The following is a 12,819-nucleotide window of genomic DNA, read 5'->3' as shown; positions in this document are numbered from 1 at the left end:
CAGTACATAAAAAAGTAGTGAATTCAGAGAGTTTCTACTGACCTTGTGAGGAACAGACCCTGCATTGTACAGCCTTGCTGCTTCACAGGAATTTTAGTGAGAGGCTTACTGGCATGCTCAGTAGAGTCATGGAGTATAGTAACGAGCAGAGAAACAGAGAATGGAGTCTTTCGACAGTTTTCTATGTTCATCACGTATAGCTATCTATTATATATAACTACAAATACAGTAACAAATTCATTTACATTATATACTGTTGGAATGCGAAAAATAGAAGCTGCGTGTTGTTAGAAAAATGTTCAGTGTTGGACCTGGAGAAACTTTGTGGGAAACATCATGGTTCTCATCCTATGTAAGAGAGGCAGAGCTTATGCTACTATCAGCTTTTAATAAAGAGGGTCAATTACATTTGTACTTTTTGTGGTATTAACAGGATTTAGTGTTCTTGTACAAACAACACAAAATAAATTGAGATTTTGTTTTTACTGAATAGGAGAAATGAATGCTGCTTAGCTGAGGCCCAGCCTCATTGGAATTCTTTGGAAGTACGCTCATTAATCAGAGATTACAGTAACACACTCTCCCTCAATTCCCACTACAGACATTAGCAACTCACTTTTACTGCAATTCAGTTTAAGAGTAGAAGTTTGAAAAAATCTAACATTTAAAATCTCACACAAATGGAGTGTATGGAATTTAAACAAACCCATTCTTCTCAGATTCTTGACTTGTTGGCACAGTTTTGTGTACTGCAACAATCTAGATGCTGTGGAATGCTGTCCTAGCTTTTGACTCTTAGCCTTATCTGGACTTAACTAGGACCGCGAAGACTCACAAATCTCCCCCACTACTGACAGAGATGAGTTTCAGGTGATCATTTACTTTTTATTCATTATTTGCTCATACTGACACTTGCTTTGTGTGAAATATAAATACTTGTAGATGGACATTTTTACATACCATTGTTGATGTGTGCATGTTAAGCAAGCGATATTGTCAGTGACATTCTTGATATGGCATTATTCATTCTGCTAGACTCTGTACACATACACCAACACATGTATCTAATGCACATTCAGTCATAAAAAAAGACCCAGCTTTATGTCATCATAAAAACTGATAAAAAATAAACGCTACAGACATGGCATATTAGATTGTTGGTTTGTCATTGTAACAGAAATGATAAAAGAAACCATAGAACTCTGGTATATAACTTGTTGAGTATCTAGACACATAAAATATAAAATAAAATACATATTTTTTTGTGGCTGATGAAGGTATAAATGAGTTTAAATTACTTTATACAAAATCAACCAACCTGGAAGCCTGAGACAAAGGGATCAAACCCTCTGCTTTAATAGAAAAGGAAAGATCTTTTTTTTCATAAGCCAGCTGTGTGCAACCTGGAAAAGGGCTGTTTTTCTCTCTCTCAGGGCTCTCAGAGAGAAGAAGAAGTGTCCCTCCCCCATCCCTCATGTATCCCATGTTGGGTTTTTACACCACGGTCTGCTCACCCCGGCACTTTCTGCAGGAGCCGTATATGGCTGAGAGAAGGTAGGCGCTGGCAGTCAGGCAGGCGAACACAGAGCCAGTGAGGTAGACGATGTACAGGCATGTGTAGCTGTACTGTGGCAAATTGCAGTAAGCGTTCTTCGACGTTTTGTATATCATGATGCCGATTGCAGACAAATAAAGCAATGTAGCAGCAATGTCATGTATCACATTGGTTAACAGCCATCGCTCTCCTCCTAGGATGGGGACAAGGTCCTGCTTGTTTAGCATAGTGACAAAGAAGAGGGCGAGTGTGAGAAGCCAGAAGAACACAGCCACAAAGAGGACAAAGTGAACGGAGCCCTCATACTTGCTGGTGGCGACAGTGACCCAAAGTCCAGCTCCTAGGAGAATCTGAAGGATCCGTATAATCCCATAAAAGCTCTTGAGGAACTCCTGGAAATTCCTTGTCACCTGTGGCTGGGGGGACATCTCCTCTCAGTGGATTAGTTCTCTTTCTTCTCTTTAGGGTGGAGGCTTTTTTCCCCACAACCACAGAAACAACTGGAGATTAGCAACAAATGTAGAAACAAAGGTGGAATTTTCCGAAGAAGTCTGTGTATGATTCAGGAGAAGAAGAAGAAGATCTCAGACAGCAATGCTTGAGCATAGACTTGAAGTTTTGAAATTAGTTTTCTGTTTCGTCCCTTCCGTTTCCTCTGTGGCAGCTGGAAGACTTTGTTAACCTCCCCCTCTTTTCCTTCCAGCAGCAACAGGAGGAGGTTCACAGAGCAGAGGGTTGGCTGAAACACTAACCATCATTCTGTATGAGGGTCACACCCACAGCCATAGAGGAAGGAAGAAGGGGAAGATGAAATAACTTTTGGGATTAACCCCTGTATGAAAAAGAAAATATATATATATTTACATGACTGCATGCAACATCAAATTATTTAAATATCACTCCACAGTACAGATATGTGGACATTATGTATCAAGGACATAAAAAAAATTTTTATACATCTTTATTAAGCACAGGAGAAGATTCTGGTAAGTGTCACAGCAGATCCTGAGTCCGCCAGTGAACCACTGAGCATGAGGCTGGAATACACCTCAGATAGGACACCAGTGCATTCACATACTCTTACATATTCACATACTATGCAAACCCTTTCTAGTGCACAACATGGGTCTAAAATGAAGTATATTCATTTTCTGTTATTTCATGCTTGGCTAGGTATTTTTTGTTTCATCTTTAGAAATCAAATTGTTTCAGCATTTAATATTCCCTGATCTATGAATTCCATGATACATGAATATTCAAAATATCTTTTTTCAATAACCACAAATTAATATTTTATTTTTTCCCTAGCTTTTGTGTTACTACATCAGGCTTACACAGATGCATGCATACAAGACAACATTTTGTTAAAACAATCATTTTAACAATTATTTATATTTATATATTATACTTGAAATATGTTCAATTGCCACTTTTCCACAAATATCACTGATAATCAATAACACTGAAATTGCACTGCAGTGTATCTGTAGTGCAACTGTAGTAAATTGTAGTGATTGTGAATAAAAGAACATAAAACTGACAAAATAAAGTCACACAGGTACAGCGCCATCTCAAATTGCCATCTCAGTGCTCACATGCCTCACAAATGACAACTACATGTTTGTGCTCCTTGCACACAGGTCTGTTGCACAGGGAACAGGCTGTCTTTTCTGTCTTTGGCAGCTGGGCAGATCCTGCACCTCTTCCTCTACGATTGGCCCTCCTGTCTGATGTCCTCCTGCAGCTGGGTGGTGGCTAAGTTTTGTTTTATTATCCAACACCTACCCATTATCACTGTAATGTGGTTTTGAAGGTGGGGCGTGCCTTTATAAACAGCCATTGTGCATTGGTCACACCACCCATGTAATCAGGGTTTGGCTTCTTGTTCGGCCCTGATAAGGGGATGCTCGCTCCAGTAAGACCCCATTTCACTCAATCTATTGGACTGTGTCTCAGTTTCCTCATCAGACAAGTCTTTGATGCCATCAAATAAGTCTTCTTCATCTAGTAGAGCTGGATTTCCAGATTGACCCTGTGGCATATAGTCTAGGTAATCAACATCAGATATTTCAGACTCAGGACTAAGAATTGCTTCATCTTCCTCATCCTGTTCTTCATGCAACATCTCTACAACCATTTCAGCCGTTAATCTGAAATGACTGGGACCAGCCATACAAACACTAAAGAAAATAAAAAAACAAGAATATTTTCAAATGCACAACAAACAGTTACATAAATAACAAATATATAGTTATTATAATACCGTCACTATCAGACAGAAACCTGACCAATTTCTGACCAAAAATCAAAATGATGATATAAAAATAAAATAAAATAAAAATGAAATTCATGGTTTTTGCCTGACAGTGGTGATATATACTTATATATAATAAAATTCTATTTCAAATTTATTTTGTGAATCTAGCTATCTAGAACAGAATATATCAACAACAATTCTCACTAGTAATGTATTTTAAGGTCAAGGTAACCTTAGGCTAATATTCAGAAATCATGTCCAGGTATCTTCCACAATAAATATTATCTATGGTTAAATAAATAAATAAATAAATAAATAAATAAATAAATAAATAAAATAGATAAATTCAGCTGTGTTGAGTGAGTTTGTCTTTGTTTATGAAGTAAGAAAGGTCTAAACATAATTATATGTGGAAATCAAAAACAAGATGTTTAATCAATACCTGGAATAATACATGATAAAGTACATTTCTTTCAAAGAGTCAACAAAGAAACACTCAGGTATGACTGAAATAACATTGGGAATGAATATGGGTCATTTCAGACCCATGTTGTGCATTAGATGGGTAGTGATACAAAAATTATTTTTATTTAAAAGGTTAGAAAAAAAGAAGTAAAATTAAGATTGTTGATGATCAAAAGTTAATTGAGGAATAACTGGAATACTGAATGATGAAATTAATTTTGTGCAAAGATACAGAAAATTAAAACTGTGCATCAAAGGGTTAAAATCACCGGTCAAACTCTTGGCATGTTTTTTGGAGGTGGGAGAAGTGGGAGAATCTGGAGGAAATCAACACATGTGAAACTCTACACACACCATATCTTGAGCTCAGATTTGAACTGGGAACAGTGGAGCTGTGAAGCATTGATGCTTCCCTCTACACCAGAGACCTTTATATTATGCTAATTATAAGTAGTAGTAGTAGTAGTAGTAGCAGTAGTAGTAATATTTTCATTATGAAGTCACTTGTGAGGGCAAAATTAAACCATTTAAATCTGTTACAGCCTCTTATTAATGAGGCACGTTCATCACTGGAAGTTGTTACTGTATGTGCATGAGGTGGAACATACCACCATTAAGTCTGAAGAGAGGGGAGTTTTTCAGTGCCAATGATGATGTTAACAACTTAGTAGGAAGCTATGTGAAAGGTTACAATCTATGCCCATAGTCGCACCTGTTAAACAGATATTATATCCTGGTTACATAGATTATATTCTTCACTAGATAACAGGATACACCTGTAACCTTCATCCCAGAGCCTTCACCTCACACTGCAGGGTCTGTTATTTTATAAGGAACATATTACAAAATGGGTTATAATTACAGTTGTGCTCTAAAGACACAAATTATAGGGCTGCTCTGCCTATTAGTCTGTAATGGCTGTTTAGTAAAGGGCACTGTAGTCTCTTTACAGAGAGACCTCTACCTCAGTATCATATGACACTATTGTTTCAATGATTTCCCTCATTTAACAAAAAATAATAATAACAAAGGTATGCGTTAGGCTTTCATATCATTTTGTCTTATCTGCATAATACTAAATGCAAAATTAAATTTAAAAGTATGTAAAGAAAGAATACATTGAAAAGAGACTTCTGTTTGAGGTATTAGATGATATTGGGCTAAAATTGAATGAATAATTTGACTATGAAACTTTTAGATTTGAACAATGCATTATATCTACGATTTAGAGTGACAGATGGGGCAAGGTTTTACACACACAAGGTATAATGAGAATGGTTTCACACACACACACACTTAAATGCAGACAGACAGCTCAGCTGCATTTGTAATTTCTAAAACTTTTTTGAATATTTTTTTCATATACCTCGAAGCACTTAATACACCCTACACTGTGCCATGTGCCCTCCATTCTAGCAATGCTTGACTGGTCCCACCATCTCTCAGGGTACAGGGTACTTCTCTATTCTGGCACCCTGGGTGGAGGACTGAACTTCCCTTAGATGTCCAAACATACGAGTCACTGGCTGTCTTCACATGATGTCTAAAGACCTACCTTTTTCTGAAGTACTTAAATTATCACTTAAAAACAAAAGTAAACTAAACTTTTCTTGTTATATTACCTTCCCAACAGAGTTTTTAGACTGTTGGTATTCTTAGTCTGTGACTGAGCCAATCTCAGGATGTATTGATTGATAGAGACTTCAAAACACATCTGTAAGTCGATCTAGATAAAGGCATCTGCCAAATGCTTTAAAATGTAAATGTCCTTTTGTGTAATTTGTACTTTGATTAGACAATGTGTACTTAGTTTTTTGACCTCTAGTTTCTCAATTTAAAAAAAACATTCTATGGAAAGAAAAAAAAATCATAGCTAAAAGTCCAACTTCCTCTAAGCATCAGTCACTGATGATGTGTTATTGTGTAATCTGTCAGTGAATCGAGCTAAATCACAGCCAATCATCTTAAATTCATACAAAAACTTGAAGGCGTTTCACTTTGTATAATCACATCACACAACCTTCTATGACTGGCTGCATGAATTTACAATCTGGGCTTGAATTAAATCAACCTCAGCCTTACTTCTATATACAGCTCTGTGTTTTTCTTCTTACAAACATCGGTGTTCAACAAAAGTAAAAAAAAAATTCGCTTTAAGACATTTGTTAAAGGAAAGATAATCTGGTGAATGTTCTTCCACACAACGATGTGTTTAGGGAAATAAAATATATTGCCAAAGGTTTTGGGACGTCTGCCTTTACATGCACATGAATGTAATATGGAGTTGGCCCGCCCTTTGCAGCTATAACAGCTTCAACTCTTCTGGGAAGGCTTTCCACAAGGTTTAGGAGTGTGTTTATGGGAATTTTTGACCATTCCTTTAGAAGCACTTTGTGTAGTCAGGCACTGATGTTGGACGAGAAGACCTGGCTCTCAGTCTCCGCTCTAATTCATCCCAAAGGTGTTCAATCAGGTTGACGTCAGGACTCTGTGAAGTTCCTCCACACCAAACTCACTCACCCATGTCTTTATGGACCTTGCCTTGTGCACTGGTGTGCAGTCATGTTGGAACAGGAAGGGGTCATCCAAAAACTGTTCCCACAAAGTTGGGAGCATGAAATTGTCCAAAATGTCTTGGTATGATGAAGCATTAAGAGTTCCTTTCACTGGAACTAAGGGGCCGAGCCCAGCCCCTGAAATACAACACCTGAATTCAATGATTTGAAGGGGTGTCTCAAAACTTTTGACAATATAGTATAAATATAGGCATCATTGCTTATGTTAATCAACAGCGACCTCTAGTGGTAGGATTTTGGTCCCGTGTTTTCACCCAAATTTTCACACACTACAGTAGATAACTTTCTGTCTACTGTAAACACTTTGGCACGTGGCACAGACTGTTGCACGTGGCCATGTTCAAAATTGTGTACAGCAGACTGTTAGAAAAATGGCTGTCAGGAACTCTTAACCATTCAAATAACCTTTAAATCATTCTATTCTGATCACTGTAGGTACAAAACAAAGTATATAAAACAGTACAACGCTTCACAGTAGAACATAATATTTCATATGACGGATATATTAACTATATATAATTCCGCATGCTATCTAAACGAATACACAGTTTATTTGGTATTTTTGAGAACCATTTTATAACGTTTATAGAACGTTCTAGTTTGGTTCATAAAGTCAGTGCTGTTACTGGAATCTTGTCTAATGGCTTTTATGTGGATCAATAAATAAAATATTTGTTAAAAAATAGCAAGGAATATCTTTTTTTCATACAGAAGTAATAAAACACCTCATTTTTTATATTTAAACACAAATAAATCGCAGTGGACTTTTGCTTAGTCTCTCTGAATAAAAGCTAGACAGTCGTCTCTCTTGTTTATTCCTGATTTATATTAAAAATGGTAATGGTACTTAATCTTGTGCGTTTAATTGTGAGTTAGTTGTTTTTGTGATTATTAGCATAGTATAGAGTACTAGAGAATTATAATTGATGATAATATAAATATAATTTGCTCTCTAGCTCAGTCTGTTCATTTGGCATGTCTGCTGTCTGAGAAATTAGGTTGCAGAAGCAACGACTTAAAATGGGGCGGGGAAACGTTCTGGGGTTCCGGAAGTCTTCTCATTGTAATTGGTGGAGTCGTGCGCGGGAAGTGACGTAAAAATGGTGACCATCCAATCCGAGCTAGAGGACAGTATATTTTAGAGCTTTCGCAGAGGTCGACAACCTGCATGATTTTAGTCCGGTGAAGTGTGCTCTTTCTACCTGCTCGTTACGGTTATTATTTGAAAAAGATAAAACGATATAAATGGCTGCTCATAAATTAGTGCTGATTCGCCACGGGGAGAGCTGCTGGAACCAGGAGAACCGCTTCTGCGGCTGGTTCGATGCTGACCTTAGCGAGACTGGGATTCAGGAGGCAAAGAAAGGCGGAGAGGCTTTAAAGGGTTTGTGGATTTCAATGTTTTTTTGTGTGTGGATAATAACTGATGATGAATAAATGATTAATAATGGTAGGGGATTGGGTAGAATGATTTATATCGCCAGTGAATAGGCAGTTTGTAATGGTTTGTCTAAATTACTGGCGTTTTTCTGATCTCTTGCTCGCAGATTAATATGAACGCAATTTCAAGAGAACCGTGGACACGTTTTTATATTGTAAACGCGACATTTTACGTGCACTATTCACTAGTCACGAATTCCGTGCAGGAGGCGTGTCTTCCGCTGTTTCATCCTCGTCGAACGGTCTTCTATTGCAGCCAATCGCATTCCTCCACTCACTTACTGCCAGCCAATAGCGCAAAGGAGGCGTGTCTGATCGGCGGTGAACGTGCGGCGTTGAACGTGCTCCCTTTCATGTGCCGAATAACCTGTCCTCTCAATGCTATAATTCACATGGCTAACGATTCGATCTATTTATCCACATACTATTAATCTAGGATAGCAAGTCTCACATGATGTAAACTGTCTACCTCATTAAGCAGACGATGTTCATTGTTTTTCCTTTTCAGATGCTGGCTTTGAGTTTGACATTTGCTACACCTCTGTTCTGAAGAGAGCCATCCGCACCTTATGGCTTGTTTTGGATGGCATCGACCAGATGTGGCTTCCTGTGCACAGGACATGGCGTCTTAATGAGCGCCATTATGGTGGTCTGACTGGTTTAAATAAAGCCGAGACTGCTGCCAAGCATGGTGAGGCACAGGTGAAGATCTGGAGGCGCTCCTATGATATCCCACCTCCTCCCATGGAGGAAGACCATGACTTCTACAGTATTATTAGCAAGGTGAGCCTGCATGGATCTGTGCTTTGGTTCAAAGTTGAACCGAATTGTGCAATGGTCCGATGATAATGTATTGGAAAGCGTACAACAGTCTATTACCAGTTTATAAGTACGCTACTAGGACCTAAGAGTTTGCAGGCAAAGAGTTTTACACCTTATTTCTCTGTAGGACCGGCGTTATGCTGACCTGACTGAGGACCAGCTACCTTCTTGTGAGAGCCTGAAGGACACTATTGCTCGTGCACTTCCATTCTGGAATGAAGAGATTGTCCCTCAAATCAAACAGGGCAAGAGGGTGCTGATTGCTGCCCATGGCAACAGCCTGAGGGGTATTGTCAAGCACCTGGAAGGTACAGTCCTTCACTTAACCCATTTAATGTGACTTCTGTTTGCATATTGAATACATGTTAGCTCTGGCTGTGACCTTTGATGTATACATTACAACAAAATCATAGATTTTAAGCCTCACATCTGTTTTGTTTAAATATTTTTATATGCCAAACCAAGGGAAAAAAGTAAAGGGTGTGCACTTAACGTTCCAGTGATGCAACTTAGTTATTGCAATGTTTCCTGTACCACACTCATATATAATTCCTCTTCCTTCTTCTTTTGTCTAGTTGAAGAACTTAATTTGTCTTTCTTTTGTACCATCTTCAAATCACTAATAAGAACCACTAAATTTGGCAATCTTTTCATTGTTTATACAAGTAATTGAAATAAATGTCTATGGAGTTTCAATAAGTTGTGTTCCAGTTACTTATGTGTAAATGGTCCTGAAAATCATTTACAAGTAATTAGTTTGTATGCAGTTTGATAAATGAGGCATTTATAAATGTTTAGAGTGAGCATTCAAGCTTATGTTTGTGCACTGATCACATGTATGAATTAATCCCACTTTTTTCCATACAGGGATGTCTGAAGAAGCCATTATGGAGCTGAACCTCCCTACAGGCATTCCCATACTTTATGAGCTAGATGAGAACCTGAAGCCCATCAAGCCTATGCAGTTCCTGGGGGACGAGGAGACTGTGCGAAAGGCCATGGAGGCTGTAGCAGCACAGGGAAAGGCCAAAAAGTAGTTGGTTTTAATAGACCGATTGCTTAAATGCACTGAAAAGCTCTAAAAGAAGCTACTATTAAACTCATAAAACCATGATTCAGTGCATGTTTGGAGTCACATTGGTAGTTATGTACATCTAACTGAAATGTAGATCTAAAAACATCTATTTATTTATTGACCAAATGCCATCACGGACCAATTAGTCGACAACCTTCAACCAAATGCTTTCATTTTTTTGTTGTGGACCAGAAAACTGAGCTGTAGGCTGCAGAAAGAAGAGTTTACTGTAAGGGATAATCAGACTATATATAGATAAGGGATTCTTTAACATCAGAATGTGGTTTAACACTTAATATGACGGTTGCTTCTAAATTAGACTGATGTCTTTGAATGCTGAGCACTTTGAAAGGAATGAATACAATGCACTTTTATTCAAAGATTTGTCATGTTTCAGGTTGTGAAGATTAAAATATAGTGATTTCCTAATATAATGGATTGTTTTGCAGTGCTACACTGAGTAGAAGCCCAATAAACGTGCAATACACCTGTGCTTCAAGTTTGCTTTCATATTTATTGTTGCACAGTTTCACAAATCACAAATGTTGTTCTTCGGCTGCTCCCTGTCCAGGGTCACAACAGTGGATCATCTAATACACGTTTGATTTGGCACAGGTTTTACGCTGGATGCCCTTCCTGATGCAACCCTCACGTTTTGCCATCTGAGCCTCAGACTGAGAGTTAAGTTCTCATTGGCTGGGTTGGTTCCCTGCCCAGGAATCAAACTCAAGCTGTGGCAGAATTAAGAATAATAGACAAAATATCAACACTCCATTTAATACATGTTCATTAGCTGCCCAGCAAGCCTTTTGCTTCAAGGGGAAATTTATTGATGTAATAAAAAATTATAAATTTGTTATGAAATTCAGTAGACTTTTTTAGTTTGAATCAACTGAACTGCTGTAACTCAGCATGGCTGCATCACATAACTGCAGTGCACTGCAGGAAATGGCAAATGGGGGGGGTAGTCTTGTTCTTTTGTTTTAAGGGTAAAACCTGACTCATGTTTGAATTTATTTTTCTTCTTGTAAACACATTTCTACCTCCTCTGATACACCACACCAGTGTGCCACACAACCCCTAATTTCTCACAGAAATAGTGAAAATACAGCACCAGAATTTCTAATCACATCGCAAGCTTTTCATAATTACTACTTTTAATGAATGACCTTTCCTTTACTCTTCAAGGTTGCAATAATGACAGACAGCCTCTGTATCAGCAAATCATTCATATAGCCGATCTTACAAGGATAGAAAGTACTACGAGAGTGATTTCTTGAACCTCAAAGAAACAATATGCCTTTTAAGTCCCTGATCCAGTTCCCTTAGAGATTTGATTTGGAAGACATTTTTTTCTTCCACAAACCTCTCAAACAAATACAGTCCACCTCCAACTCCAAAATAGTGAGACTTTGTTGCCAAATAGACAACTCCATGCTCAGAAAGCAGTTTATGAAACACGGCATGAAGAGAAGGATAGTAATCTGTGTTGTAGATTGTTTCTGATGTGAAGATCAGATCGTATTTCAGTGTGGGATCTTGACTTTGTATCAGTGTGAGAAACGAAACCCAATCCCCTGAGAAAAAACTGCACCGGTCTGCAAGTGTGAGATTTTTCTCCATGGATCTTCGTTTAGGTGCTGGGCTGCCGTCTTCATCTCCTTTATTCTCATCACCACCCTCTTCCTCACAGTTGAGGAACACATTTGGGATTGTGAGCTGCTCGATCACAGTGCTGTTATAATCTTGGAAGTGGACTTTACTTGCCCCTCTCTTTAATGCAAGAATGCCAAGAAGCCCAGCTCCACAGCCCAGGTCCAGAACCCTTTTTCCAGAGAACGTCTTCCCTTCATCATCTACATACTCGAGCAGATCGTGGGTGCCTTCCCAGATTTTAAGACCTCCTTCATACACTCCGGTTATAAGATCAGAGTTCTGGGTGATGGTTTGAGACAGGACTTTCTCAGCATCGTCTCGCTCAGGGGCAGTTTGCTCAAAAACAGATTCGTTTAGGTAAAGAAGAGGTGGTAATGCACCTATAGTGACTGTCTCAGGGACTGAGTTCTCAATGTGTGAGAAAAGATCTGGTGTATATTTATGCTCTTGGGCTTCCTTCACCTTCTTAGGTGCACTGGTCTCCTGTATATTGAGAAATCAAAGCAAGAGTTATGATGGCCGTATAAAGCTAGATAAATCAACATACGGACATGAGAGCTACCGTAAGTATGAATATAGCTGGAGACATGCTTTCCCAAGTGCAGCTTACTGACTTACTTACTTTAGCCTTGCTTTGGTTCTTCGTCGTATCTTGATTTTCATTTTCTTCTTTCTCGTCCAGAGTGTCATTGTTACAGCTCTGTTTTAACTGCGATGAAATGTTGAAATTAAAACTAAATGCCATAGCGGGAGTTTGACTCGTACACGTTGTTGCTGTCTATCCTGAACTACAGATACCATAATGCTTTGCGGCGGAACTTCCGTGTTGTAACGCGACAGGGAAGTGTTTCCATTTTCTTTACTTTAAAACTAATAAACAATTTCAATTAATAAACAGTTTGTTTGCTGACATAATTTATTACTTTTGTTTTCAATTTATTTGTAATTATTTTATCGCAAGATGTCACATTGA

The 12,819-nt window shown here is 38.3% G+C and overlaps 3 protein-coding genes across 3 annotated transcripts; 1 reads left to right on the top strand and 2 right to left on the bottom strand.

Annotated features, from left to right (window-relative positions):
- Positions 1-399: 399 nt before the first annotated feature.
- Positions 400-2,264, bottom strand: marveld1 (MARVEL domain containing 1). The gene has a single exon (XM_058378940.1). The coding sequence runs from the start codon at positions 1,981-1,983 to the stop codon at positions 1,495-1,497; it is 489 nt and encodes a 162-aa protein (XP_058234923.1). The 5' UTR covers positions 1,984-2,264; the 3' UTR covers positions 400-1,494.
- Positions 2,265-7,975: 5,711 nt separating this feature from the next.
- pgam1a (phosphoglycerate mutase 1a) lies at positions 7,976-10,683 on the top strand. The gene is made up of 4 exons (XM_058378927.1): positions 7,976-8,237; positions 8,802-9,076; positions 9,243-9,423; positions 9,983-10,683. The coding sequence occupies exons 1-4, from the start codon at positions 8,099-8,101 to the stop codon at positions 10,150-10,152; spliced, it is 765 nt and encodes a 254-aa protein (XP_058234910.1). The 5' UTR covers positions 7,976-8,098; the 3' UTR covers positions 10,153-10,683.
- A 137-nt stretch (positions 10,684-10,820) lies between these two features.
- mettl18 (methyltransferase 18, RPL3 N3-histidine) lies at positions 10,821-12,728 on the bottom strand. The gene is made up of 2 exons (XM_058378913.1): positions 12,469-12,728; positions 10,821-12,329 (listed from the first exon to the last, which is right to left on the bottom strand). The coding sequence occupies exons 1-2, from the start codon at positions 12,589-12,591 to the stop codon at positions 11,451-11,453; spliced, it is 1,002 nt and encodes a 333-aa protein (XP_058234896.1). The 5' UTR covers positions 12,592-12,728; the 3' UTR covers positions 10,821-11,450.
- Positions 12,729-12,819: the final 91 nt, after the last annotated feature.

The sequence above is a fragment of the Hemibagrus wyckioides genome, linkage group LG03, assembly GCF_019097595.1.
Source record: "Hemibagrus wyckioides isolate EC202008001 linkage group LG03, SWU_Hwy_1.0, whole genome shotgun sequence".
Classification (NCBI taxonomy): domain Eukaryota; kingdom Metazoa; phylum Chordata; class Actinopteri; order Siluriformes; family Bagridae; genus Hemibagrus; species Hemibagrus wyckioides.
Note: the sequence above shows the minus strand (reverse complement) of the source record. Positions and strands in the feature narration are given on the sequence as shown.